Below are 26336 nucleotides of genomic sequence, written 5' to 3' on the forward strand. Positions count from 1 at the left end.
ACTGTAGCCCTTCCTAGCAGCACTCAGCTAGGGGAGACACTGTCTGGATTTTACCCTTAGTTCTCCAAATTGAATACGTCAGTCAAGATCAGCAGTCTCTATTGTCCGTTGGCTTTTGGCAGCCTGCAGGAAATCAGTCCGTGGTTCTTGGTAGAGTCCCCTGCTGCGGCTACTGTATTTTCTACATGTCATTTGAAGTTACATGCAACCGTCAAACAGCTGATCCCATTAGAGTTTTCTGTTTAAAGTAGGACAAACTGCATTGGGGTTTTTTCAAGATTGAACAGAATTGCCCCGGTATGAAACGGTGAAGAAATAATAATGCTGCTCTCTTAGGGTGTGTCGACACAGCGGCTGGGATATCTAATTCCCAGCTCGGGTAGACGTGCTCACATTAGCTTGACTCAAACTAGCGCCTAAAAATAGGGGTATGGCCAGTGCCCAAGTATGTGTCCGGAGGCCAGGCAGGAACAGCTAGCCCGAGCCCCGCCACAGCCACAGGCTCTTTTTAATGCACTAGTTCAAGCAGCTTTAACCTGCGTCTGTCTGCCTGAACTAAGCGTGACACCTGCCTGTTGCTGTGTAGACATGCCCGGAGTGACGCTCGATCAGAACTTTTCTGTGCTCCAGCCTGGGGGGCACCCGGCAGAGCCCCTTCCCCAATCAGCTCTTCTGGTTGCAGAAGGACAAAGTTCTCTGCCTTTGTGAGCTGCTTTACCAAAAGCAAAAGGCATGAAACAGTGCTGGAGTCAGACTGGCCGGAGACACCCTCCCTGGGGCAGCTGTATTTTTTCCAGTGACCAGAAATCATCTGGACTAGCACCGGGGAGCTGAAATAGGCTGCTAGAAATCATCCTGATGTAATTCCCCCCTCGCTACGGCACTCGGGGCCGCAGGACAGGGGAAGGATCCAGCAGCGCAGAGAAGCCCCATCCAAACCACCAGGCCTGAGACATTCCACAGCGCTTTCAGGAGAGGAGGGCACGCCTCAGGTCCCACTGTTGCAAATGCAGCCTAACTACCCTGAGCTTGGCGCCAGGGGGTGAGGGCAGCAGGATGTGTAGGCAGGAGGATCTCGGGCTTTTGCAGGCCTGTATGTCAGTGCAGGCCCGTCACTGTGAGGGGGTGGAGTTGGTGGGAGCTGAAGTTGCTCAGCAGCTTGCTGGGCCAGGCCCTGCGTTTGTGGCCAGCGTGGAGAGCCGCATTCTGCCTGAGCTGCAAGCAGGAGCCTGGCTCTGCTAGCAGCTGGGGCGTGGGGAGGTACAACAGACCAGCCGTGAGGCGCCGAGGAGAAGGTGAATTCTGCATGGGCCTGGGCGGGTTACGAACCAGTTAGAAGCGTGACCGCCACGTGGGAGGCAGGGTCGGAGAGCAGTCAGGAAGGGCCCCGAGGTTTGAACAGAGCCAGTGTATCTGCTTGGTGGTCATCTCAGGGCCTCCTCCAGCTCAGCTCTGCCAGTTTGACACAAGCAAAAATAATTCATGCCCTCTTCCTCTCCCATCGCCTGACGCGCCGAAGCAGGGGGTCAGGGGCAGCCTCTCATCTGGTCACTTCTCTGCTGCCTGCTGGCCCAGTGCTGTTGTGTCTCGCGAGGCTGTTTTCCATTTTAACTTTGCGTCCCAAGACTCTTCACCCTGGCGGTGACGTGCCGTCGGCTCCCCTCTGTGTTTTGTCCAGCCAAGACTGCCCTGGAAGTCCCCCACATATCAAAGGAACGCTGTCTTTCTCCTTCCCCCTCATAGGCTAAGCAATACCAAGAAACAAGCTGTTCACACTGTGATGGGCATTTGGACGGTGTCCTTCATCCTCTCCACGTTGCCAGCGGTGGGATGGCACGACACCACCGAACGCTTCTATGCCAGCGACTGCCGCTTCATCGTCACGGAGATCGGCCTGGGCTTCGGCGTCTGCTTCCTTCTCCTCGTCAGCGGCAGTGTGGCGATGGGCGTCGTCTGCACCAGCATCGCCCTCTTCCAGACCCTTTCTATGCAAATGGGGCACAGCGCAGATAAGAACAAGTTCAATGTGCCTGCTATTGTGGTGGAGGATGCGCAGGGCAAACGGCGCTCGTCCATCGACGGCTCCGAGCCCATCCAGATCTCTCTGCAAATCACCTACTTGGTCACCGGGATCGTGTTCATCTATGATTTCCTGATGGGCTTTCCCATACTGGTGAGTGATTACTGGGAGGGGCTGGGTTAGTTAATTGTGCGCAAAGGGGCAAAGCTGCCTGTGCTGCTGCAGCATGGTACCGGAGGGTTCTGTCATCCAGAGGCGGCATTTCAGGCCGTGGGCTGCACATGCTTGTGACCGAGGCACCTGATGGCAACCTCTCTGGAAGGCTAAGATGGTCGTGTGGGGCCTGGCTGGAGGTTTGGTGGTGCCATGGAAATCCGGGCGTGGCCTTTGTGGTGCCCGCTTTCTGTGGTTGGTGGGGCTCGGGACCCAGGGGTGGAGGATGTTTCGCTGACAAAGAAACGATAATCCAGTGAACTGGGATTTTCTGCAGGTGCCTCTCTAAGTGCTCAGTCAGGCAGGGGAGGAAATGAATGACGAGCTCTTCCCTGCTGCCCTTCCTCCAGAAAGTGACACTCGCTGTGTCCGCAGCCATTCCCAGAAATGCCCAGGCCAGAGCGCAGGGCCGCGCTCTGGGGACAAGCTGAGGAGGGGCGCTCTCCTGGTCTGTGTGGAAGGGGAGGCCCGCTGCCTCTGGGGGACTGTACCCCACATCCCCTGGCCTAAGGCTGTAACAGCCCCTCTGTGTTGTGGAAACCCCTGCCTGCACCCGCCGGGCCTGCTGGCCTCTAGCAGATCCCCTGGAGCTGCGGGTTCTGGGGTTGAACCCTGGCATTGCAAGGGGGCGAACCCCACATCCTCAATTGAGGGATTTGGGGGAGGCTGCTTGAGGGGAGCCTGGCTGAATGTCCTGCCTCCCATGCAGGTTTTTCCACATGGGGGAATTCCACAACAAGGCCCCACATGTGTTCCCAGTGGTGCGAGTGCAGACAGCAGGGCTTCCTGGGGCTGTCCTATGTCCCCACGTAGTGCCAGCTCATGCAGCAGGGCTGGGGCGCCAGGATCCTGCAGCTCTTTCCTCCCGCTCTATGCAAATGCAGCATTGCTAAGACCCAGACCTGTGAAACTGGCCTCTGAAATGTATGTGTGAGAGAAGCAAAGGGAAGGAAACAGCTTCATGCAGCAGTGACGGGAGAGGGGGAGGCTGTGGGATTCGTTCCTTGAACTTTGGCACTTTTCTGGGGGTCTGCGATTGAGTTTCCACTGCTCACAAGTTACAGTGAGTCTCTGCAGGGCTGTCTGGGATGGAGGGAGCGCTGGGCCTGGAGCGAGTGACGTCCCGCGTTGTCAGGGACAGTCGAGAGGGGTTGGCGCAGAGGCGGCAGGACCGGTGTACGCTCCTGGAACCAAGCAGGCTGGGTGTGCAGTGAGGAGGAATGGAGCCAGAGCCGAAATATTTCATGAATTTAAAGGCTAACAACTGGCAAAGATAGTTTAATGCTGATTAAATGCAGAATAATGACGCCTTTGAAGTGCCTTTATCATACAAGCATGCCTGCGCCATAGAAGCGGCGGGACAGAGAGAAGGCGGTGCATGTCGGGGGTGATTGATGAGGAGCCAGGAAGAAGAGAGAAACCTTAACCAAGAGAGGAGCAGGGACTCTGGCACGACTGCCTCCTGCAGCCTGAGCATCGTGAAATCCACTCAGCACAGAAAGTTACTGAGGCAGGAGCCAAGTGTGCATGCGGCTGCCCTGTCCACTTGGCAGGGAAGTCTGGGGGGGCCTTGTGGCAGGGCAGGGAGGGACAGGCCTGTGGTTAAGACACTGGGCTGGGCCCCAGGAGAATGTGGTTCGGTTCCCAGCTCTGCCACTGCATCCCTGAGTGACCTTGGGCAAGTCTCTTTCTGCCTTCATTCCCATCGGCAACGTGGGGCTGCAGCTCTGCTCAGCTTCATGGGAGGGGAGATGCCAGTTAGTGCCCACATACCACAGTGATGGGGGGGCTATGTGAGTACATCAATAGGGAGGAGTGCAGATGAATTTCACCAGCTTCAGGGCAAGGAAAGCAAGGCACCAGAAGGGAGGGAGCAGAAGCAACATGAAGCCTCAGGTTGACCCTGCCCCAGCCCTTTCTATCTGTAGCTTATAATGGAGAATGTGTGTGAGTGGGTCTCGTGCCCATAGTGGTTGCCAAGAGGGGACTGTGAGCGCAGGACTGGAGACATGAAGGATCTGGATTTAGCCAGAGGAAGGGGTGTGGAACTGGGACCCGCCTGGGCAAGTGCACATGATGCTTTCTTGTGTGGCTGACACGTATGGTGGGGACAGAAACCCTATGGTTCGTAAGACAATGCTGGACACGTGGCAGGCCCAGTGTTAACCGCAGGGAGCTGGGGGTGGTAAGTGCCTGTGTATGTTGCCTGGGAAGCAGCTAATGAAATTTCCAGCAGAGGTGGGCGATGCAGATTTCCCTGCTTCAGCTGTTTCATGCACTTGGTTATTTGGTAGCTGGTGCAGCTTGTCTAAGCAGGCTCCTCCTCTCTGTGGGTATCTTTGGCTTCCCTGGGAGTGGCCGCGCTGGGCCAGGGGAAGGAGAGAGAAGGGAGAAGCTCTGCCAGGACCCTTGTAAGGAGGGTGTGTGTGTATATATGTTGCAAAGGACAGAGAGTCAGTGCAAGGGGAAGGCCAGTCTTTGGCACGGCCTGGACAAAGAGGAAGGCCTTTTGCTAAAGCTGTTCGAAAAGGCCGAGTGTTGTGCAGGCAAAACATGACGGAGGCGTGTTGCCTGCCTGAGATGTCGTTCCCTGCGCTGCCAGCTCATCCGCACCTTGCCAGCAGATATCTGCTCTCGGAAGCCATGAGTCAGTAAGTGATGGCTCCTGTGGAGATGTGTGATTGCATTCCACCCCGGAGATGTGCACCAGATGGGCATTGGGGCACGCTCCAGCCTAATGCTGCAGATCTGTGGAGCCTGCAAATCACCCTCCGTTGCTCCTGAGAATTCTGGCTTGCTGACCTTGAGAATTATTAATAAACGAATAACTAAATCTGGCTCTAAATGAAGCGTGTGTGTGGGGTGTGACAGCTCTGTATCGCTATCACATACCTCATCGCACTGTAGGCAGCTTGAGCAAGAGCAGACAAACTCCTATGGAGGGTGATTTATCTTTTCTGGCCAATAGTCCTCCTGCGTTGGGGAGCCCCTGCGTTGGTGTCACGGAGAAAGCAGCCAGATGGGAGTGGGCTAAGAGGGAGCCTAGGAGAAAAGAACAGCTGAGCTCCGCCTCTCCCAACTTCCATGGCCCTGCCACCATAGTACCTGAATCCTTAATCCTCGCTCTGCCACTGACTGGATCTGTGTCCTTAGGCAAGTCCCTTAATCTGTCCAGGAAGCTGAGGCTGGCTGCATAGCGAGAGGCTGGCTGGCTGTGCCTCGTGAATAGCTGTGGCGTTTAGTGATGGTTAGCAGTGGAGCGTCCCATTTGGGTTGGGAGATGCAGAAGAAACCTGCTGACCAATGGGGATTCCTCATCTGCAGACATTCTTCTAGCCTTGCTCAGTGTGTGTGTGTGGGGTGGAGCACTGCTAGTCCTTCTGAGCACCCTGGGAATGTCCTTCTGCCCGTTTCTCTTGCGCTCACCTTCCCTGCCCGTCCCTACAAGGGCCCACATTTGGCTTTCAGTAGCACTAGTGGGACTCTGGAGCTGCTCTGCTGCCGTCCTGTCACTTGAGCCTGTACAGTAACGTACAGGGTAATTCTAATAGCCGAAGAGCCAGAATTGGCACAGGGCTCTGAGGTAGATGGGGCAGGAGGAGGTTGATAGGCCAGGGTAGGCTCGTTTGCAGACAGCGAAGCCAATCCAGTGTTTTTTCTGCACTGCCAGACACTAATTCAGCAGCCTGAAATTATATGTCATGCTTCATTAGATGCCTAATTTGAATCCAGCAAGTTTATTGTTCTCGCGTTAAATCTAACCCGATTCCACTGGTGTCTGGCACCTTTTTTATATGTTTGGTTTTCTTTTTTTCTTTTCCAACGTCACTTTCAGGATCATCCCCCTTTGCTGCCTTGTTCATCCTCCCGCTGCCGCTTCTGCCCGTCCAGATGTAGCAGCAGGACTGGCGGGTCACCATTAACTCTGTGTGGCTAATGTGGGGGCAGCTCTCAGCAGTGAAACACGCTCGCAAAGCCACATGCTGTTTGCCAAGCCAGGAGTCCAGAACTCCCACGGTTCCATTTGCCATGATCTCTCTGCGCCAGTTTCTTCTAAATATAGCTGCTTGTAGCTGAGGGGAGCTGGCCTCTGTGGCCTCCAGAGTCAATGACTCATACCTGTATAGCTGCTGCTTCTCTTTGGAGGAGATGCCATTCAGACTGACCATCTCATAAGATAAAAGCCGCAGCCTGTCCCTGCCCATTGGTGGATCAGTCCAAAGACAAGCCAGGAAACACCAGCTTGTCCCCCGGGAAGAGGAGAGGAAAGGGAACATGGGAAAGGAGAAGGAAGACCGGATTTAAACAGACTGCAAGAGAAGGAAGTGGGGAGAGTGGGATTGAGTGCCGGCTTAGTGGATTTAGTTTGGGGGGTGCTACAGACGACCTAGGGCTCAGAGAGCATGTCACTTTTGGAGCTTATCTCTGGCGTTTTTAAATAGCTCAGTGCTGACAGGATTCTTACTTAAAATTCTGCTCTGGAAAAAGCCTCAACCGAACAGAATTTATCTTGTGCTGAAAGTCCCCGGAGATCTGCGGGAGGTGAAGCATGGGGAACAGGCAGCATTGTGCGCCTTGCTCTGCTGGAGCGGCTGGGCCAGGCATGGCCTCGAGCGAGCTGGTGAGCATGGCGTGGAGGAGCTGTGCCAAAGGGAGGAGCAGATAAAAAGGACTCCTTGTTCTTTTGAAGTGTTCGCTGTCTAAATGTGTCAGACCCTAAGGGGAGAACATTCTCTGCTGGAATTTACATAATAAACACTGAGGAAAGGGAAGCAAATTTCCTCTTTCATGTTAAAAAAGCTTTGTGGAGAGGGTCTGCTCTCGGTGCCTGCAGGGGCATGTTCTGGTCTCCTGTGCCAGAGGCCCCGGGTCAGATGCCAACACCCACTTCTCTTTCGGTCGCTGCTGTGGCTGATGGTGGCTCTCTGAGGGTCCTGGCCAGCCCTGCTCAGCTGGGCAGGCTCCTGGGGAGGTGGGTTTGGTATTGGGGAAGCTGGAGAGTTCCAGACGCAGTGCGCTGTCCAGGAGCCCTTGCCCTAGTATCTGAGCACTGAGTTCTAGTTCAAGGGTAGCATTTAGTCTTGGGCATGGCTACGCTACGGAGCCTCCGTCAGCATGGGAACATTGGCGGAGTCTGTAGTACGGACGCCAACAGAAGGAGTTTTTCTGTTGTAGGAATGCCACTTCCCTGAACGACATTAGCTACATCAACAGATGCCCTCTTCCGTCGGCATAGCGACCTTTACGCTAGGGTGTTCTCAACATAGCTATGTCAATCGGGGGTGGCTTTTTCATAGCCCGACCGACACAGCTGTGCTGATGTGACTGTTAAGGGCAGACCCAGCCTGTCTGGACTGGGAAGTGGCATCCAGATAGAACCCATGCTAACTAAGCCACTGTTAGCTGCAGGTCAGAACTCAGTGTAGACAGGACTGTTGAGTTTAACACCATGTCTGCTGGCTGTGTTGAACCTTAGATAACAGGGTGCCCCGAGAGGGGGTAGAGCTTGCCAGCCCGACATCCCTGGTACCAGCTTTTCTCCTGGGCCTGCCTGGGCAGCACTGGGCTCTGGGTGCAGGTGGGCACACGTCCTTGGGTGCGGGCTTTGTCTCTCTGAAGGGGAAGTTGCACGAGTGGAAGGCAATGAAATGACTGCTCTGGAAACCCCAGAGCTCAGAACAGGCTGGGCAGTGTGAGCTTCTCCTCCTCCTCCTCCTCCTCCTCCCCCCCCCCCCCGGGCCTCAGCCCAGTGCTAGAGGTGCCATGGGATGCGGGGAAGAAAGGGGATGTTGTTCTCCATGCTTTGGCCTTTCTTCTGAGCCTGCCAGCCTGAGAGCCCGCTGTACTCTCCATGAGCTGGACTGAGATCCACTCCCTCTCGTCTCCCAGGCTGCCAACTGGCTGGAGCAACTTCCTGGGACCTGGAGGTGAAAGGCGCTGCCTCGCCCCTGTGCCTGCCAGTCCCTCATGTGAAATCTCTCTGTCAGCCAGTGATGTTGATGGCAGTGGGGCTGGGGGCAGGGAGGGCTATTTTCCTGCAGCAGTAACACCTGCTCTCATTAGCTTTTCCTTCAAACGGCTCCGAGAGCTTCACACACACACACTCTGCTCGGTCTTCTTGTCTCCTCCAGTTCCCTTATCGTCATGGCAGGTTTTCTGCAGCAAGGTGAACTGTTAACTGCAATTACCATGCTCTGAAATGCTTCCAGCTGGTCTGTTCTTATCTGAACGTGACATCAAAATGCTTCTAGAGCTGCTCCAAGCACACCGGTAAAGCGCGAGCGAGGGAGCACACAGCGCTGTCTCTACTGACTCTGCCTCCCCGCTGCAGTGGGGCGATTCAGGCAGGTTTCTCTTTCCACATTCAAGTGAAGCTTCACTCTGTTTAATTAGGCTGGGTTGTTACTCCCAGAACATCTGCAGTGTTTGATTCCACCGGCTTGTGTTTGCAAAAGCCAGGCGGTCCTGTGCAAAGCACAGTGTCGAGCACATCCCACTTCTCCCTGGCTGCTCCCGAATTTTCCCTGGCCCTTGATTTGGAAGATGACTCGAATGATTGTAAGGCTCAGTCCAGGGTTCAGTTCTGCTGGTTCTTTTGGGGAGACTTTCCCAGGCCCAGGGAGCAGTTAGACATCCAGTAGAGTCAGTGGGAGCGAGCCTCCATCCTGCCTCCCTCCCACCCTCCCCCCGAGAATCCTGGTTTTGAAAAATTTTTGCAGCCCCAAGTCTGAGCCTTTTATAGGCTTGTTTCCTATCTAGCCTGCCTCTGCTGTGATTATCTTCAGGCCACCATGGCCCTTGCCTCCGCTGCCTCATTTCCACATGCAGCTCTGATTCTGAGGCTGGGGCTGTATCATTTATTCTTTCACCTTCATCTGGGCTGGTTGCACGGGGCCCCTGGCATGGGATCTCTGAAATGGCATGGGTCGGGCCTGAGTTACAGCACAAAAGGTGACAAGCAGCAACATGGGGGGTCAGCAAAATCCAGGGTGTAAAAGGACATGGAAAAGGGAAAGCATCTGCCTTGACCTTTGCAGAGGCACAGTTACCCCAGCCTTGTCGTGCCATTGTGCTGCTCTCTGAGTTGTGGTGGTGGGCTTGCTCTGGCAAGTTAACTCAGCCATACCAGCCACACACACAGAGACGTGCAGCTGGTATGCTATTTAGCAGCTGGGTCTATGGCAGCTCAGCCATTCCGTAAATACGGCTGCTCATCCTGGGGCTGGTTTGGGGTTTTAAGTTTTCATTTCAGAAGCTAATCTGTGCCAAAGACAGGTCTCTCGAGTCTTCCTGCGAAGGAACTTGCATTAAATATCAACATCAAAAAATTTAAGATCTGGAGGTTGGCATGATCGGCTTAAAAAATTAAAATCTTACACAGTCACACTGGGAAATCTGTGGAGGTAATTCACCCGCTGGATCCGCCTGCAATTAGATTTCACCACTGCCAACTGCTTCTACAGTCCTGATTAAAGAAAGAATATTTCTCCAGCATTAAGGGGCTCTGGAGCTCTGAAAGCTGTAGATGTAATCAGCTAGTCGTGCCCAGAAAAAGTCACCTGTGCAGGGGAATATTCTATTGAGTTTGGAGCATCTCTGCTGGACAACAGCTGCCGAGTGCCAGCCAAAGGATTAAGTGCACAAAGCCTGTCCTGCCAATATTCCTTAAAAGAGGGGCTCAGTTCCCCACATTCGTCTTTGGAAAGCATCCCGCGTGCTAGACAGACTTTGGTGTCAAAGGTACGTTGTTGTATCTAATATCCTGGGTTAATGGAAAGGTTTTGAAAGGAACAACTAACTGTTCTTTAACATAAAACCAAAACCCTGCAAATAATTCCAAATGTTACTAACTTGTGAGGCATTTTTAGGTCTCTCCAACGTTTGTACTGCAGCTGTCCAGTTATAAACAGAGCATGAAATAATTAAGTTGCTGAAATAATCAGATTGGGGATACGCACCCCAATATTTCAGCCGCCTAGAATGATGTTTCCTGTGTATCAGAATTCAATGGGCACAGTCATTACTTAGCATATCTACTCAAGCACATGATTTAACTGCCCCAATTCTTGCAATGCTGCTTCACTTTCGAAGCATAGGAGTGTTTGCACTCAGCTGAAGGGCATATAAATGTTTCTTACGTTTAACGCGTAGATGCCTGTCTTTGAGCTATTGGTTTGCTGAATTCAGTTGGATAGCGTAGGACAGCAGTGCCAATCCCAAGTGCTCAAAAATCATTAGTCGGGCCTCCCAAAATCCTCATTTTGCTCAAAAATCATGAGAATTTTTTTAAAATGATGTTTGAATTTTTGCACCTTCAGGGTTCATGTTTTCAAGCTTTTTCTCTGCAACCATGAGAGCTAGAGACTTCCTTTGGAAAACCCGGAATGAAGAGCCTCTTGTAATCACATGAGTCCAGGAGCTGCGGCTTTAAGAAAAACATGAAGTGTCATGAGACTCATGCTAAATTCCTGAGTTGGCCATACGGCTTAGGGCAGTGCTGCTCGACCTTTTCTGGCCTGTGACTCGCAGAATTTCCGAGAAATTCTCAAGGATTGTGGGACTTGGCTCATGGAATGAGTTTCTGGCTGTTTTGTGTGGGGTGAGGTGAGGATGGAGCTGGAGCTGCTAGTACAGCGGTTTCCCTCTCACATGGCACTTGGCCTGGGTTCCCCAGCCCCTTGCGGCATTGCTTCCCCTACCCCAGAGCCAAGGGCGGCATGGATGGCGAGGAGCTGACCTTGGAGAGAGTAGGGTGGAAGCTGCAGCAGGGAGAGGGGGAAGGAGTGAGCCTTTTGCCCTGAGGCCAGTGGCTCAGGTTTGGCCTGGGTTGGTCATGACTGACGGTTGTTACCTTGCGGTCAGTGGCTGGAGGGGGACCGGCTGGTGGCTTCTCTATTTCCTTGTGCACGGCTGTTGTATCCCCCTCATCATCAGCCTCTGCAGAGAGGCCAAGGACTGACTGAGCTGCAGACAGCAAATGCCCTCTTACCAACAGTATTCATTAACATTTGGATTGTGCTAGGACTTAGAGGGGGTGAGTGCCATTCGCTGTGCAGAGGAAAGTGCTGTTGGCTGAATCAGAAGACGGTCTGATGAAGTTAGTGGAGATCGTGCATGAATATGGCGAAGAATCTGGTCTAGAGTTGAATGTGGATGAGAAAAACTACCGGGGAAAGAAAGAAAGAACCTGAGAAAACGTGCAAGAATGCAGTGAATGACGCAGCCCTGCAGCAAGTGAGAAATGATTGGTGTTTTGGAAGCACCGCTATGCGGTCAGTTACTGGAGTCAGAACCAGACTAGCAAACCCCAGAGAGATTCTGGCAGAATAACTGTCTGATGAGAAGGGAGAGCCGTCTGAACACTAAATTCTGACTCTTAAAACTTACATTTGACCTGTGCTAAGCTATGGCTGTGGAAGTTGGACATTCAAAAAATCAACAATAAAACTCCCAGTCCTTTGAATGATGGTGGCATAGAATCATTGTGACACTTCCGTGGCTAGATTGTAACCAGTGAAGACGTATTAGAGATGATGGGAATCGTCATTCATGGCAACTGCACCTGCATTTTCCCTCAGCCATCCAACAAGGGCTTCTGCTCTCAGGCTTCCACCTCCCCAGCTGCCACCCTTCTGAGTGGAGACCCAAGCCTCTCTCCCTTCTGCCTGGATTGTTCCCAGGCCGCACGGGTCCCTGCCTCCTCTGTGTAATTCCCACCACAGACAAGTTGACCCCAGGACAGCTGCTTGCTTTCTTTTCAGAGACAGTTCAGAGGTGTAACTGCTGCGGTTATAAGGTAGCACACAGCTCTCTCTCTGCAGGCCTGCTTCATTCCGAAGGTAAAAAGCATTACAGAGGAAGCATACTAAAAACAATAAGAGAACTTGCATGCATGCATGCATGCAAAGAACCTTACCAGCGTTTACCCCAGCCCTAACAGATTCTGGCAGGAGCTGTCCTTCAACACCCCATCCCTGGGGTTTCCTTGTGGTCACAAGGTCATCACAGCCTCCATTCAGAACCAGCCCCCAGTGCTTCCAACCCTACCCTAAGGATGGGGCCCTCCAAGGACCAGGGTCCTGTCCATTTGCTGGATCAGGGAGAAGGCTCTGAACCAGTTTAAAAGCGGGCTGTTTATCCAAGAACCCTTTCTTTGTCTGTCAGTCCCCGGAGAATGCAGTTTTGAATTAGTACAGGCATCTCTGCAGGAGAGGATTTAAGGTTGATAATGAAGGAAGTACATTAGCATCCTCCTCCCTAGTAGAGAAGGCACATTCACTGCACAATAACACACACAGCTGCATTTGTAATACAATGTACCCCAAAGGTATTAACCATAGCTCAATAAGATTTAACTTAATTCAATGAAGTTTATCTTATTTTGATAAGGTTTGTTCAGGAACGGTCAGATATTGTCAGCACGACTGGAACGCAGCAAACACTCGTAAGCGATTTCGCGAAAACAAAGATTCGATTTGCAGGGCACATTGCCAAGGGCTCAGTGGATGATACGATGTTTACAGGCACTGGAAGGGAAAGCTGATGGCAGAAGAAGATGAGGCAGAAAAGAAGATCTTGGATGGCTGATGTGGTCTCCTGGGTGGACCAAAAGAACAATTCATCCACAGAGAGCTTAGCAGAGAATTTGGGCTACCCTGGTTGCAAACCTCCAGTAATGGAGATGCCACCTAGGAAGAAGCGGCACGCAGAGATCACAGTCGGGGCCCAGTGATGCTGAGTGCTGTAAAGATGTATGGTGAGTGACGGTCCCTACCCCAGCATGCTCTCAGTCTGCAGAGTATGTTCCTCTGCGTCACTGCTGAGGCTTGTTGGGGGTGGGAGTGTGGAATTCACACAGCTATGGCCTGGGCAGTTTCTGCCCTGGGTCTAGATACACCTGGTACAAATAGACGGCAGTGTCCAAAACTGCCGGCCGGGCACCTTTGACAAGCTCCACACTGACTTTTATTTTAGCGAATTTAAAAATGCAAACAATACCCCCTGTGAGTGCGCGGCCTCCCCCCTCCAGCATGGGTTTGCTCTTGGCCTTGCTACCCATTCCTGATGTTACTTGAAGCAGGATTTAGCAAACATCCACGAAGCTGACGCTCCAGCCAGGCAGCATTAAGCAGTCAATTTATAAAGATCAAATTACGTTAATTTGAATTTGACTTACACCATTATGTTAATGAAACACTGATTAACAGAGGGAAACACCATAGTTGGGCTTGATTAATATGAATCAGTTTGCATATTCTGGGCATATTTTTTCTTTTCCAAATTCTGAGCCATTAATAATGGGTGGTTTGTGCTACAAGGCGGGCTGTCCGGGGATGTGTACATCTCGTCAGCTCTGGAAGAGGCAGCAGACATGCCAGCCTGCTGGGAATAAATGGTCACTGTGATACCACATGGCAGAGGAGTTGTTTTAACATGACAGACCAGCCTCATCCTTTTGTTTCAGCAACAGCATGCTAATAATTCACCAAGCCCAGCAGTCCATACTTGCTGGCTCCAGGCTGGAACCCCGCGTGGGGAAGCTCAGAGAAGTGGATGGGAGGCAAGCAACACTTCTGACATGCAAAAAATCATACAGGCCTTGCAGGGTGGGTGTTGATGAGCTCTCTCTTCCCCGCCCAAATCAGGAAGCGCTTAAGCAGGCGGCTAGGTTTTTTCTGGCTCGACGTGCTTTCCTCAGCTTGTGCTCTGTATCCAGCCTAGGAATGGTGCTGTGCACAGCCCCTCTCTCTGTAGCCAGGAGGCTCCAAGTACATGGAGTAGGTTCACATAGAGAGGAGAGCGATGAGAGCCTGTGTTCATTTGCAGGCTGGTGTTAGTTGCCATCTCCAGGAGACGACAAAGTTGCTCTGTACCGCTGGACGAACTAACCATGTTCTTCTCCCTTGTAAGATTTTGGACCATTGATGAGAATGATGCCAGCTGGGGCACTGCCAGCATCAATGAGCTGGTGACCCATGGGCCCCTGCGTCCTCTCCAGCAGAGGGGGGCAGAGCATGGAGCCGTTTGCCAGAGTATGGAGCTTTTCAGTTTGCATGGTTTTTATCTGGGATGGGGGAGGGATTGGCACTGTTATCGGGCACCTCTGGCCCTTCCTGATCTCAGTGAGTGCCCCCAGCCGTGAGCCATCACCTGGCTGGGCTGGACTCACACGGTTTTCCCACCCACTGGCTGGGCCCTGCCTGACAGTCCCGTGGTACTAACCGTGATTGGCTCAGCAGCTCTGACGTGGGTTCTCTTCTCTGCTCACCAGTGGAGTGACCCCCACCTTAAAGCAGCGTGTCCTTCTTAGCACACAAGCCTGTCAGAGAAAACGGTTCTGAAGAGCGGGGCACTGGAACAGTTAGTGCAGTGGGGCGCTGGGAGCCTGTGAACCAAACTGTCAACCTGCACATGACAGAAACCACGTCAAGCCAGGGGGTGCGACCGCGCCTCCAGCACCCCGAGTTCCAGCACGGCTGCTTAGAAGCAACAAACCCACCTCTACGCACATCTGCCTCTCCCAAAGGAGTTCCTGGGTCGGGAAAGGCCCGTCTCCTGCTAATTCCTCCCCAGAGCCCGGCTGGCAGCTTGTCTCCCTCCTGGAACTCGCTGATCCGGCTTCTGCTGAGGAGTGCTTTTTAACTCTTTACTGTCCTTTCGCTCTCTAGTTCCCAGCCTAGCAAACCAGCTGTGTCACTTCAGCCTGGAGCCCGGAAGTAGGCCACCCACTGTTTGTCTGGCAGTTGCTCATCTGGGCAGCCAGCATGTTTGTTCTTCACGCAGCCCTTGTTAAGCGAGACCAGCACATTCATACAGGGAAGGCTTCTAATAATCCGGCATTCAGTAACTTCCCCTCCTGGCACGGTCACACGCACTGTTCAGACGTCTGATTCCTCTCAGTGTCCTTGTATGTTACGTAGCAGCTCCCTCAGTAGTCGCCATTTCATTGCTGCTTTGCCCCACTTGTAGCACTGGGGTGAAGTCTCAGGAGACCTCCATGAAGTGCTCTTAGCAGAGTCACTGTATTTAACCCCTTGCATGTGCTTGCTCTGAACATAAAGCTTGTTAAAGCTACTGAAACGCTCCACTTTTGCGGGCTGGGGGAAAGACCATGTGAGTAATTGCTTTGTTTGGGCATTAAACCAGGAAAATTATCCTCTGTGGGAGGCTGTTTGCTTTGCAGAGCTTGGGTCTCAGGCTGAGAACCAGTGTGTGCACCTTTTATGATCGCCATCACCGGGCCCTGGCAATGTGCCCTTTTACCGTCCCAAGAGGCTGACTGAACGTTGGGTCCGAACTCTTCCCTCCGACTTGTGTCGGAGCAGTGAGCTGCCTCACAGCCAGCATGTGTGTCAGCCTGGATTATCAGTGCTTGGCTGAAACTGTACGAGTTGTCAGCTCTGCTCTTGCTCTGATAGGGGCAGAAGGGTGTCCATTGGAGTAGGAGAGGAAGGTGTCATCTGATGAGCTGGCATGTGTCATTTTCATGTCAAAATTGGGGATGGGGAATAGCTAAGCAAAGGGCTTTATGTTTTGCAAACTGAGCTACCGTACACTGAGAAAACCCTGCACCTGAGCCGGGAGCGTGGTGTTTGAGTCAGTTCTTACATGCTTGTCTTGACTTTGCAAATCACTTAACGGGGGTCCATGCCATGCTGCCTCTGAGTGGCTGGGTGAGCGGCCGCTTTCTGGTATGTGTTGCAGTCGCAATGCTGGGGGTGGCTGCTGTGAATTCTGGAGGGAGGAGACAGGTGAGTTAACCGAGGATGCGGTTTTGTTGCCAACCTCCCTGTCGCATAGCGAGTGACTGGGAGGGTTGTGCTTACGACAGGTTGTTTTAACTTGGGTGGCTAGTGGGAAGCTCCTACTGCGACTTTTGTCTAGTCGCCGTTTGGTAACAGAAGCCTCAGAGAGGCCGGCCTGGCCTTTTGTCTGATCAGCGGCATGGTCTGTTCCAGCACGGCGCTTTGGTTGGCTGATGCATGTGGGAGCTAAGTGCATGTGAGGTGGGGAGGGGGAATGGAGAGGGAGGTAGGTTGCTACCAGCCAACGGATGCTGCAAAGGTTTTCCAGGAGTTCCTCAGTGTAACGACAAAACCGCCCCAGCGAGCATCTCGGAGCCACCTCAGTCTCGCCTGGCTGCCTTTTGTCTGGAATCTAGGGTTCGTTTTCAGTGGGGCTGCATGCTCTCAGTGCCCGCTGCCATCAGCTGGAGTTAGGGGGCAGAGCACCCATGAAACTTGGACTCCAGGATGAGGAGAAGGCTGCCTTTCTGCACACGAAGAGGAGGCTAGCAGGGGCTTTGCACTGGACACACACTGCTTCCTTCTGACCACTGAGGGAGGGTGAAAGCCCACGTTGAAGGGATGTGGCAGTGGCTAATGCTAGGTGAATCTGGGTGTGGTGAGCTGGAGAATGATAGAGGATGCTCTGGTGCATGGGAAGCAGGGGAGAGGGAAATTTCCTGCATAAAGAGTGACTAAAACACAGCTGGACTATAAAGGCCGTGGAACGGAAGGTAGGAGAAAGCGCTGATGCCTGTTTGCCTGCGTTGCAGCTGATGGCAGGAAGATTACTGCCTTGTAACCATGTGCCAGGGGCAACCCAGAGTCAGTGCTGAGGAGAGACTTGCGTTGCTTGAGGTAACTAGGGTGGGCTACCTTGTCGTCTATGTAAATTGCACTGAGGACGCTGGGCTTCTAGTTCAAGGTTTGAAAGACTCTCATGCTCCATTGCATGCGAGCCGCTATCTCAGCCGCTGTGAGCTGGCTGGGGAAACCTTGGAAACCCGCCCTTGGACTCACATGCTACTGCCCCGTCTTGTCTCTACTGGGTTCTCTGACCCCGGCTGCTTGTTCCCTGTGCGAGGCCTTCATCCTCTCGATGACTTCATAATCCTTGCCCTGAGATGAGCTGTGATGTCACAAATGGGACGGTGACATGCAGGCAGTGCACCTGCATCAAGCAATGTGTGTGCAAAGCGGGGCTGGAAACGGGCGCGGGCGCAGCTGTAGGCTTTCTCTGTTCTCGGCTTGGAACTAAGGGAGCCTCACTTTGCGAGGCTGCTCTGGGCTTTTTGTGCCTTATCTGCAGCAGTTTGGGTTTGAAAGGAGCAAGAGGAGAAGGAGCAGGTTGCCTGGGGGCTTTCACAGGTTGCTGAGAAGGCAGGTTAGCAGGGCCCTCTTCCAGACTCGCCCCACCCCAAGCAGTTGTTATCTTGCTTGTGCAGCTTCCCCAGTTGGATACGGTGGATTGAGGCCTGGAGCAAGTGTTCAGAGATGTTCAGAGCTCAGTACTGTTCAGGCACCTAGACAGAGAGTGACGGAGAATGTCTGCTGGACCTTGACGCTTCTCTTGCCTTGGCCTTGCGTTCGTTAGGCTCCACGGCTGTAAAGCTCCGGGGAATTCCATGCAACACGAGCAGCAAATAGGCCTCGTGTACGGCTCTGTGCCTGTTCACCCGTGAGGAGGGAGGGACCGTGCCAAGACTATCTGCTGCATAGCACTGGCTCTGTCTCTTCCTCTGCAGAGAAGGCAGGGCGGGGAGGCTACGGCATAGCGGGTGTGGATGGCCGTGATGCCAGTTCAGCCTGCCATGCAGGCGGGGCCCCATTGCTCTGGGTGCTACACATGCAGCACGTGGTAATCCTTGATCCCGGCCGGCCCTCCTGATGCTCTAGCGCTGACACATTGGTGCATGCGGCCAGCAAGGCCCCCCCCCCTCCCCCCACTCCTCCCAAGTACTAGGACGCACATGTGGTGCAGGAGCCATGCCTGGGGCTGCAGTTTGACACCTGGGTTATTCCCCCCCCTTCTCCCTCCCCCCAACGCAGTTTGTGGCTCTGACTCCCCTGAGCAAGGCCCCGACATGGCAGCTCAAAGTCACCACTCCCGTGCACAAGACACAGCAGTGCAGGCAGGGCCTTCAGAGCAGCCTGCGTGTGCCTGGGTAAGGAGCGGGCCCAGGGCGTCCCTGGAGAAGGGAAGACGGGGCTGGGATACTCGGCTTGAACGCTGAGGGCTCACCCACAGGGAGATTCCTTGGTTGCGGAGCTGTGTTTGGAGCCTGCCCAGAGCCGTTATTCTGCCAGCCCAGGGAAAGCTGGGTGGATCGCTAGCCTCCCGCCCCAGGCCCGGCCCCCACAGCATTCTGCCAGCCAGCTGGCCTGGGGATCTAAGGTGGGTCTCCTCTTGAGCCTTGGAGGCACCAGGCCAGACTCCTGCAGCTGTGTCCCACGCGGCCCCGGAGGGGATGGGGCAGGCCACTTTGGGGGCAGAGCTCCCAGCAGCTGAGAGTTGCTCGTATCCATTCTGGGTCACTAATGCACGGGGGTTCTTCATGTCCCAGGTGGTGAGCTTTGCCAGCCTGAAGTCTGACATGTCCTATAGCTGGATGGTGCTGTGTGTTCTCTGGTGCTCGGTCATCCAGTCCCTGCTCCTCCCCCTCTTCCTCTGGGCCTGCGATCGCTACCGAGCAGATGTACGGTCCATCTGGGAGAAGTGCGTGGCCATCATGTCCAACGACGACATCGATGAAGGTGAGAGTGAGCGAGCCCCTGTACCGTCCCATGCTGCATGTCCTGCCCCTTCCCAGGGGTGCTTGTCCTGTGAGCCCAGAGCTGGGGCTGCACCAGGGAAAACGCACCGTGCATTTTAAGCAGTGGGTAGAAAATGTGGCGGTGCAGGGGGCTGGGTGGTGAGGGGAAGGGGCTGCAAATGCTCATCTGTGGACAGTCTTTGTTGTTCAGCATTAGCCAAAGCGAGGCATAGCTAAGGAGGTTCCAAGTGGGTAACTTGCCAGGAGTTGCCAGGCACCTATATGCTATTAACTGTTACTGCGTCACAGTCTCCCACGCTCCCGCGGGCAGGATTGGGGCACAAGGATGGGTACAGATTGGGTGGGCATGACGGCCTCCATGGTGCCCACGGTGGCTCTAGTCGGGAGTTGTCGGCGGGCGCTGTGCCCGTCTCTGAATGGGCGCTCCTTAATGACGTGGTCTGAAACTGCCCAGCCCCTCGGAGCTGCAGCTGCTGGGCTCTGCAGTATCACCATGTAGTTCTGCTGTCCTCTAAAGGCCCCCTCCCCCCACAGCCCAGGAACGTGACTCCCTCCCCCATAGGGCTGCTCTCTGAGGAAGGTGGAAACACTGCACTCTTGTCTGTACATCCAGGAATGGTGCGTAGAATTGGGCTGGAGATTTGGTTTAATTTTGCCGTGAGTGAAACAGTGACCCCGGCTCCTCAGGCTTACACCCGTCAACGAAGTAGCACGGCGCCCTTAGTACCACAGGAGAATCTCCTACCAAGAGCCTCGCTGGCTGACCTCTGCCCACCACAGCACCACATCTCCTCCTTGGGGCTCAATTGCATTTCCTTATTTCTGTTCCAAACTAACTCTAACACCAACCCCTTGCAGAGACCAGCCTGGATGGTGCAATTCACGCTGACCTGATGTATGACAGGCCTTGCGACTATAACTACGGAGGGGACATTTTAACACTGGAGCACATCGCCAAGTATGACTTCTCAGCCCTGGAGAGAGGGATTCCTCAGGTCTATCCTGTGAGATCAGTGCAGGAGGACAAAATGCAGTATCTGCAGGTAATGGGCTCCAGGATGGACAGCAACTAACCAGCAGTGTTCCTCTCAGAGCTGTCTTGAATCGTGCTCTTCAAAAGAGAAAGTGAGAGAAGTTGTCTAAAAAACATTCTCACTACAATTGGTTTAAATCGCTTGGGGTTTGCTCAGCATTCCCGGTGCCATGGGGGCCTGCAGGGCTGCCAAGTGTATCCAGCACAGTCAGTTCGCTTCTGCTGAGCTGTTGGACGGTCCACAACTGTCTGGTTAGAGAACGTACCTTGCCTGCTGTCAAATGTTCAGACAGAGAGCACTGGCTTTCCTGCCGCGCATCGCAGGCACAGCCCGCAAGAGTCCGGTTTGTGCTGTGCTGGTGGTCTGGGTGCACCTGATCGTTCCGGGGATTTCAGGGAAAGTCAGTGGGTGATGGCAGCACAGAAGGTGTGGCAGAGGATGAGCCAGGACAGGGTGAATGGAGCATAGTAGCTTTGTAAAAGCTGGACCAGCAATTACTGGAGCTGTTTAAAGTCCCTAGGCAAAGTAACTGTATCTTGGGTCGCTGACCCCTGGGTGAGACCTTACTTGCTCTTTGCATATTCTGATTTGCTGTTGTGTGCTTTCTAATTTATCAGTGGCAATCTAAGCTGCAAACTTCCCCTCCCCCCCTTTATTCTGTGTTTGTATTTTTTGTAGTATACTTGATTATAGTGCTGACCGCACCGAAGGAGGGCAGCCCCGAGGAATTAAACAATTGACAAGTAATAATTCATTTCTTGGAAGTTTTTATAAACATTCATTACAAACCTACCAGAATGTGTCACATTCTGATTGGTGGAAAATCAGTCATCATTTGCTAGGGCATGAGCGATTGTCACAGCTGCCCCATTGCACTCTGGCTGCTCCACACAGTCACTTGTAAGGAAAGGTTTATTATCTAGCCAAGAGGGTAGCCTGGAGTACCTTGACACACTCTGCTAGTCCAGTTCTGAGCGATGTACGACGTTCCCTTGCAAATGTCAAATGAATTTTTGGCACTTGCTTGCAGCGATCCAGCTGTGCACCCTTTGGTGTCTCGGCCCAAGCCCAGCTGGCTGAAGGGCCCCTTGCGTCGCGTCGTGCTCCTGGCCCTTCCAAAATGGAGCTCAGACCGCCAGCGCATCACGCAGGCTCTGAATGTGTCCACAGCAGATTTCAGCTGTTTCCATACTATGCCTTTAAAACACCAAAGTAAATTGTGCAAAATGAGGCCTTCTTCAGATGCTACACCTCTGGACTGTCTTTTATTGCATGCAAAACATCTTGAGATATGGTCGTATGAAAGCCTCTGTGTAATGGACTTGCTTTGTGTTTTACTGCCTGCTTCTGAGACCCAGTGGAACCAACAGATGTCAGCATTATTCCCTCCGAATCACTTTGCTGTAGCATTGACGCTCCTAACCTGTGTTGAATACTAAAACTGTGTAAGTTTACAGGCCTAGCTTACTTAAAATTGGAGCAGCCATGAGCACAAGAAGTGGACAGACTCATTCATTGCTCTTGTCTACACCTATTAAATTTCCATTTTCTCTATTTCCCAGGCCCTCCCTCTTATGCTGTCCCTGAGTGGGAATCCCAAATTCCCCCCATCTCTCTTGGAAGGGGGTGTAATTCCTGGCCTTCGGCCCTGCTTGTAGAATGACTTGGGAATTGTGCTTTACCAGGGATAAAACCCTTCTTTGAGGATTTGCAGCACAATTCTTTTTTCCTTTTAACTTCCTCAAACACACACACAGCAAAGGCACCTTGCCAGCACAGCACAACACTCTGAGTCCTCAGGATCCTCTGTCTTACCACAGCACAGCTCAGGAAGGGAAGTTGCTCCTGATGATATTACACAGCTCAGTTCTCAGCTACCTTGCAGATTTTTGCACAAGCACAATACGGTTTCCAAGCTGCCTTTGCTTCCTTTTCTCCATGTCCTGTCCCTAACTGCACAGACAGGTCAGTAAAGTAACTGCCTCTGCTATGCTTCCCCAGCACTTGCGGCATAAAGTGTCCTAGTCTCTGTAAGAACTAAAGTCCCCAGACATAAGCGGTTATCAGACCCATCAGCTAACACCAGGCATAGTTAGTACCGGGGGGGGGGGGATTTGCCCTCTTGTTACACATCCAGCAATCAGTGGTTATTTATCAATTTGCATTACAGTAGTGCCTAAAGGCTCCCACTGATACCAGTACCCATTGTGCCAGGCGCTGTACAAACATAATCCCAAAGAGTTTATCATCCAAATAGACCGAGGGCAGGAGGAGAACGCAGACACAGAGAGGAGATGCACTTTGCCCAAGGTCACACACTGAGTTAGTGTTGGAGCCAGAAACAGAACTCAGGTTTCTTGAGTCCCTGTCCAGTGTCCTGTCCTCACACTGTACTGCCTTTGCACAGAGTATGGGCAATAATTCCACGGGCTGCTGAACTGAGTACAGCGACTCCGCAGGGTCAGATAGAAACACATGGCTTTAGAAAGGGATGTCCTTCTCAGCCCTAGCTCCAGCCGCGGTGCCACCAGCTCAGTACTAACAGCAGCCCTGGGGAACCTCTATCTGGCCGTTAGACTCTCCCTTTGTCACCCAGTGTGTCTCTGCACATAGACTTCTGCATCTGGCTTGCCTTGACCTTCATGAGCACCCTGGCAGGCAGGGCTTCCTCTGATCTGTCCCAAATCACTGCTGGCCCATAAAGGTTGTGTGTGACATGACTCCCTCAGGCCAGGTGGGGAAGGCTGACATCAGTTGTTGCTTTCTCCCCTCTTCTCTAGGTCCCACCTCTGAGGCGTTATTCTCACGACGAAACGGACATTTGGACTACGGGCCAGATTTCAGCCTACCTCCAGCACTGGGGGGCGGGCGAGGACGTGGCCGGGCTGGCCCACCTCCTAATCCCTCGGCACGAGCGGAGGAGGAGCAGCCTGACCGCCTACCACGTGGAGCGGCTCCCCTACCGCAAGCGCCGGAAGTCTGCGGAGAGCATCGTCTCGCTCAGGCAGCTGTCCCGCGAGGACCTGTACAAGTGCTTCAGCAAAGAGGAGGTGGTGAACTTCATTGATGAAACCCCCTTGCCCAGCCCCAGGAAAAGCCCCAGGCACTCGTCTTCCGTCTCCCTCCTTCCCGAGGCCTTTCAGCACCAGTCCGGCCTGCGCTCCAACTTCCCTTTGACCGACTTTGAGCGGGAGCCTCAGGTGCTGTGCAGGTTCTCAGCGCAGGGGAAGGGATGCACCCTCACTGTGCCTAGGCCTCCGCGCACCCAAGGGGACCCCAAATGCATCTTTGCCGAGGGAACCAGAGACTCCTGCATGGGACAGGTTCACTTCGAACTCTGTGAGGCCCAGCCACTGGACAGCCGCCCAGCAAGCAGCAGCTGCTCCGAGTCAGGGGGATTTCGGACGGGTTTGAGCACCTCCTGGCGGGACCAGGAAAATCTACAGAAAGGTGGGAGCAAAGGAAGCACCACTAGCTTTTTAAGCTCCCCTTCTGCTTCTTCTGGGTATATAACATTTCACTCAGATTCCATCGGCTCAGCCTCCTAGGACCAGGAGTGCTGGACCCCAATGTTCGTCCCTGCCATCTCTTCGGCATGTGTTGGTTTTCTATGGCTTTCCTTACTTTGTTCAAAGACGCAGGCTTGGTTTAATAACAGGAGCTGGGCAAAGCACCAAAGAAATCCCATGTGATTCTCATGCATAAAAAAAGAGAGGCAGAGAGACTTGCTAGAGGAATGTCTGACCTGAGTCCGTTGTAAAACTGTTTGAAATTCATACTTGGGTGGACAGAAATGCAGCATGCTCCTTCCAGAACCTTTCCCTGTGCGGCTGGGAGGGGAGCCCAGGATGGGGGCATCGGAGCCGGTTCTGCAGTGCAGAGGGGACACTCTTCTTTATTCTGGGCAGCAGGATTGTGCTGTCTGTAAAAGGGGGGTGGGAGTTTAGCTGAATACCACTTTCTCTCCTGGTACTTATTAGTACTGTAGCATGTGCATGTATCTTTCTAGTGATCGATAATACACTCCTGCCTGCCTGCTCTGGTTGCTGTTGGAAGTAGAGCTTCTCCTTTAGAGAAGAATAAAGGTATTTCTAATTTTTCTCAGTGCTTGGATTGCCAGGCAAAGCAGCCTGGTCTCCAAGGTCTGGCAGCCTAACAATACAGCACCTTATAGCGAGGGGAGGGTGTGTGCGTGCGTGTATCAGTTATCCAAGGCATTGGTCTCTCTCTCTGGGGAAAGGCATATTTCAGAGTAAGCACTGGCGTGTGTTTGTGCTCTGGGAACACACTGAGTGCTGTGATTGACTTGGGTTAGTCACGTGTGTGGTGAATAACAGTGTCAGACGGAAACACGGGGCTCAGCATATGGCAGGTAAGAAAACATTATGGCAACACTCGGAGGATGTTGTTGCTGACGCGTGCTGTGCGTCTGGGGCCATGGCTGCTTTCAGATGGGAACAGCTGCATCCTGATCAGAGTGAACAGATTCAGTTTTGACATTTAGAAAAAATTAGGGTTTTTTTTTTCTTCCCCTACTGATGTGATTGAAAACAAGAACCAGCCAGAGGTTGCTCTGGGGGTGACAAACTCAGGCTCTTCCCCATCACCCCCACCCGGTTTGAGGGCAAGGCCTTTCGGAGAGCAGAAGAATGGGGTGTGTTTTGCAGGGAACATTGATACACTGGGCAGAATGCAGGCACTGAAAAGCTTTTGTTGCCAGCAAAAGGCTGAGTTAATCGCCGACAAAACTGGAGGCGACACCGATCTTTTCTGTCCTTTCTTGACACTGTCTGTGTGCCACAAAGAGGTAGGTCAAGAGGGAAGAGGCGACATTTCCATTTCAATGGCTGGGTCCCAGCAGCTCTGTAACCTGCTGTTCTGCTACAGTGCAGCTCCCTCTGACAGAGTCAGGATCACTGTGTTCTGCCTGGAGAAATATTAGAGAGAGGGTGTGGCGGGGGGCAGGGGACCGAGACTTTCTGTGTGCGCCTTTGTTTTGCTAGAACTCTCGCTAGTGGGGAGAATTTAACGTCCATTAGTGACCCGTAAGAATGTGTAAGTGCCACTTTTTGGATGTGTGTTGGGGGCGTGCGCGTACAGTGTCTTACATAAGGGAAAGAAACTGACAGAGTGGCTAGAAAGCATGTAAAGCCCAGAGAAAGGCCAGGGGCTCAGTATTTTGTAATCCTTGAACCCTTGTTATTTTTTTTAATTACTGTGGATTAAATTTTGTACCTGATTTCTCTAGGGGAAAGAAAGGGAGAAGATCGGTAGCTGATAAGCTAACGACACTGGCTCCAGTGGACTAAGAACAGAGTCCATCTTTAATTCTGGATTCTGCCATGGCTGATTACCATAGACAGATCTGTGATTCACTTAGTGCGTTTCCTAACTCACTGCCGAGGCTGAGTTGTCGTTCCTAAAGAGAGACTCTGCATGGGGCTGTGCCACAGCCCAAGGAGCCGTGGTACAGGCGCACACGAGGAGCCGGTGCTCTTGTGTATTCATGCAGATCTCAGCCTTGCAGCTCTGGAGCTGTGTGCAAATGGAGAATTGGTGCCTCCTGCTCCTTTGGGTTTATGTGGTAAAATCCAACTCGTTTGTATCCAGCGGTTTGGTCAGTGTTTGAAGTGCAGAAAAATCCCCCAAAACAAACCAACTGGGTGACGACTGGCACACCCCACTCGCCTTCGACACCTTTTCTTCCCCAGATGGCAGCAGGCAGAAGTACGGGTCCGGATAGCCATTTCTTTTCCCTTCCCAGCCACAATCTGAACACTGCTCCTGGGGGCAACGGAAGACTCAACAATGGATCTCTGCTTTGACTCTGCCACAGGAACTCTGGTTCCCACAGTGGCAGGTCACTGCACTGGTTGCGTATCCAGCGCTAGCAGTTCCTATATCCCTGCTCTGCCATGCTTGCTGTTAGCTCCTGGAGCCAATTCAGAGCTGTGGGGAAGGCCTCAGTGTCCTGCCCTGCAGTTCATAATTGAGTTCCCCTTTAGGCTAACAGGAGAAAACCCCTCATTACAGGCAGAGGGGAAATGGAAATACTGATTATTCTCCCGAGCCCCTCCAAAGTACCCTGGACAATACTGTGAGTGGCCACGAAAGAGTCTAGCCTGCGCCTCCCATCAGAGCCAAAATGCACCCGCGGCAGTGCTCCAGGAACACTCTTCCTTGGGACGTGCACCAGCTGATGGATGCTGGTGCTTGGGAAGCGTTAGGGGAGAGGCTGGCTTTCTGCTTCCTTCTCATCTTGTTTCCTGCTCCACTTGCTTTGCAGCTCTAGAAATACTAGATATTTGTGCCCATCAGCTAATCCACTCACAGAGCTGATTTCCACCCACAGGCTATTTTTACTGTGTCTCTAATCGTAGCACCTCTCTCTCCTTCAATGCCGGGGTCTAGGCTGGGTCTTGAGGGATACGGTATCTGGCTTACAAAGGGTTTCTACTCTTTTCTGTTACTTCTCTCAGCCTGGGCTTCTTGCAATCTATGTTTGAGTGCT

The 26336-nt window shown here is 52.9% G+C and overlaps 2 protein-coding genes across 3 annotated transcripts in view; both read left to right on the forward strand.

Annotated features, from left to right (window-relative positions):
- The window catches only part of RPL22 (ribosomal protein L22), a 382415-nt gene that overhangs the window by 263896 nt on the left and 92183 nt on the right, over positions 1 to 26336 (forward strand). The gene's annotated exons all lie outside the window — the stretch shown is intronic.
- Positions 1 to 26336, forward strand: part of GPR153 (G protein-coupled receptor 153) — a 59685-nt gene that overhangs the window by 22642 nt on the left and 10707 nt on the right. Inside the window, exons 3-6 of one of the 2 annotated variants that reach the window (XM_067566681.1) lie at positions 1744 to 2173; positions 18582 to 18771; positions 19650 to 19834; positions 22606 to 23275. In XM_067566681.1, the coding sequence (XP_067422782.1) occupies positions 1744 to 2173; positions 18582 to 18771; positions 19650 to 19834; positions 22606 to 23275 (1475 nt within the window). Of the gene's footprint in view, positions 1 to 1743; positions 2174 to 18581; positions 18772 to 19649; positions 19835 to 22605; positions 23925 to 26336 lie in introns of those variants that run through there. The other variant, XM_067566680.1, reaches the window with a different exon arrangement.

This window comes from Emydura macquarii, unplaced genomic scaffold, assembly GCF_026122565.2.
Source record: "Emydura macquarii macquarii isolate MOO-44397 ecotype Brisbane River unplaced genomic scaffold, CSIRO-AGI_Emac_v2 contig_2768, whole genome shotgun sequence".
Taxonomy (NCBI): Eukaryota; Metazoa; Chordata; order Testudines; family Chelidae; genus Emydura; species Emydura macquarii.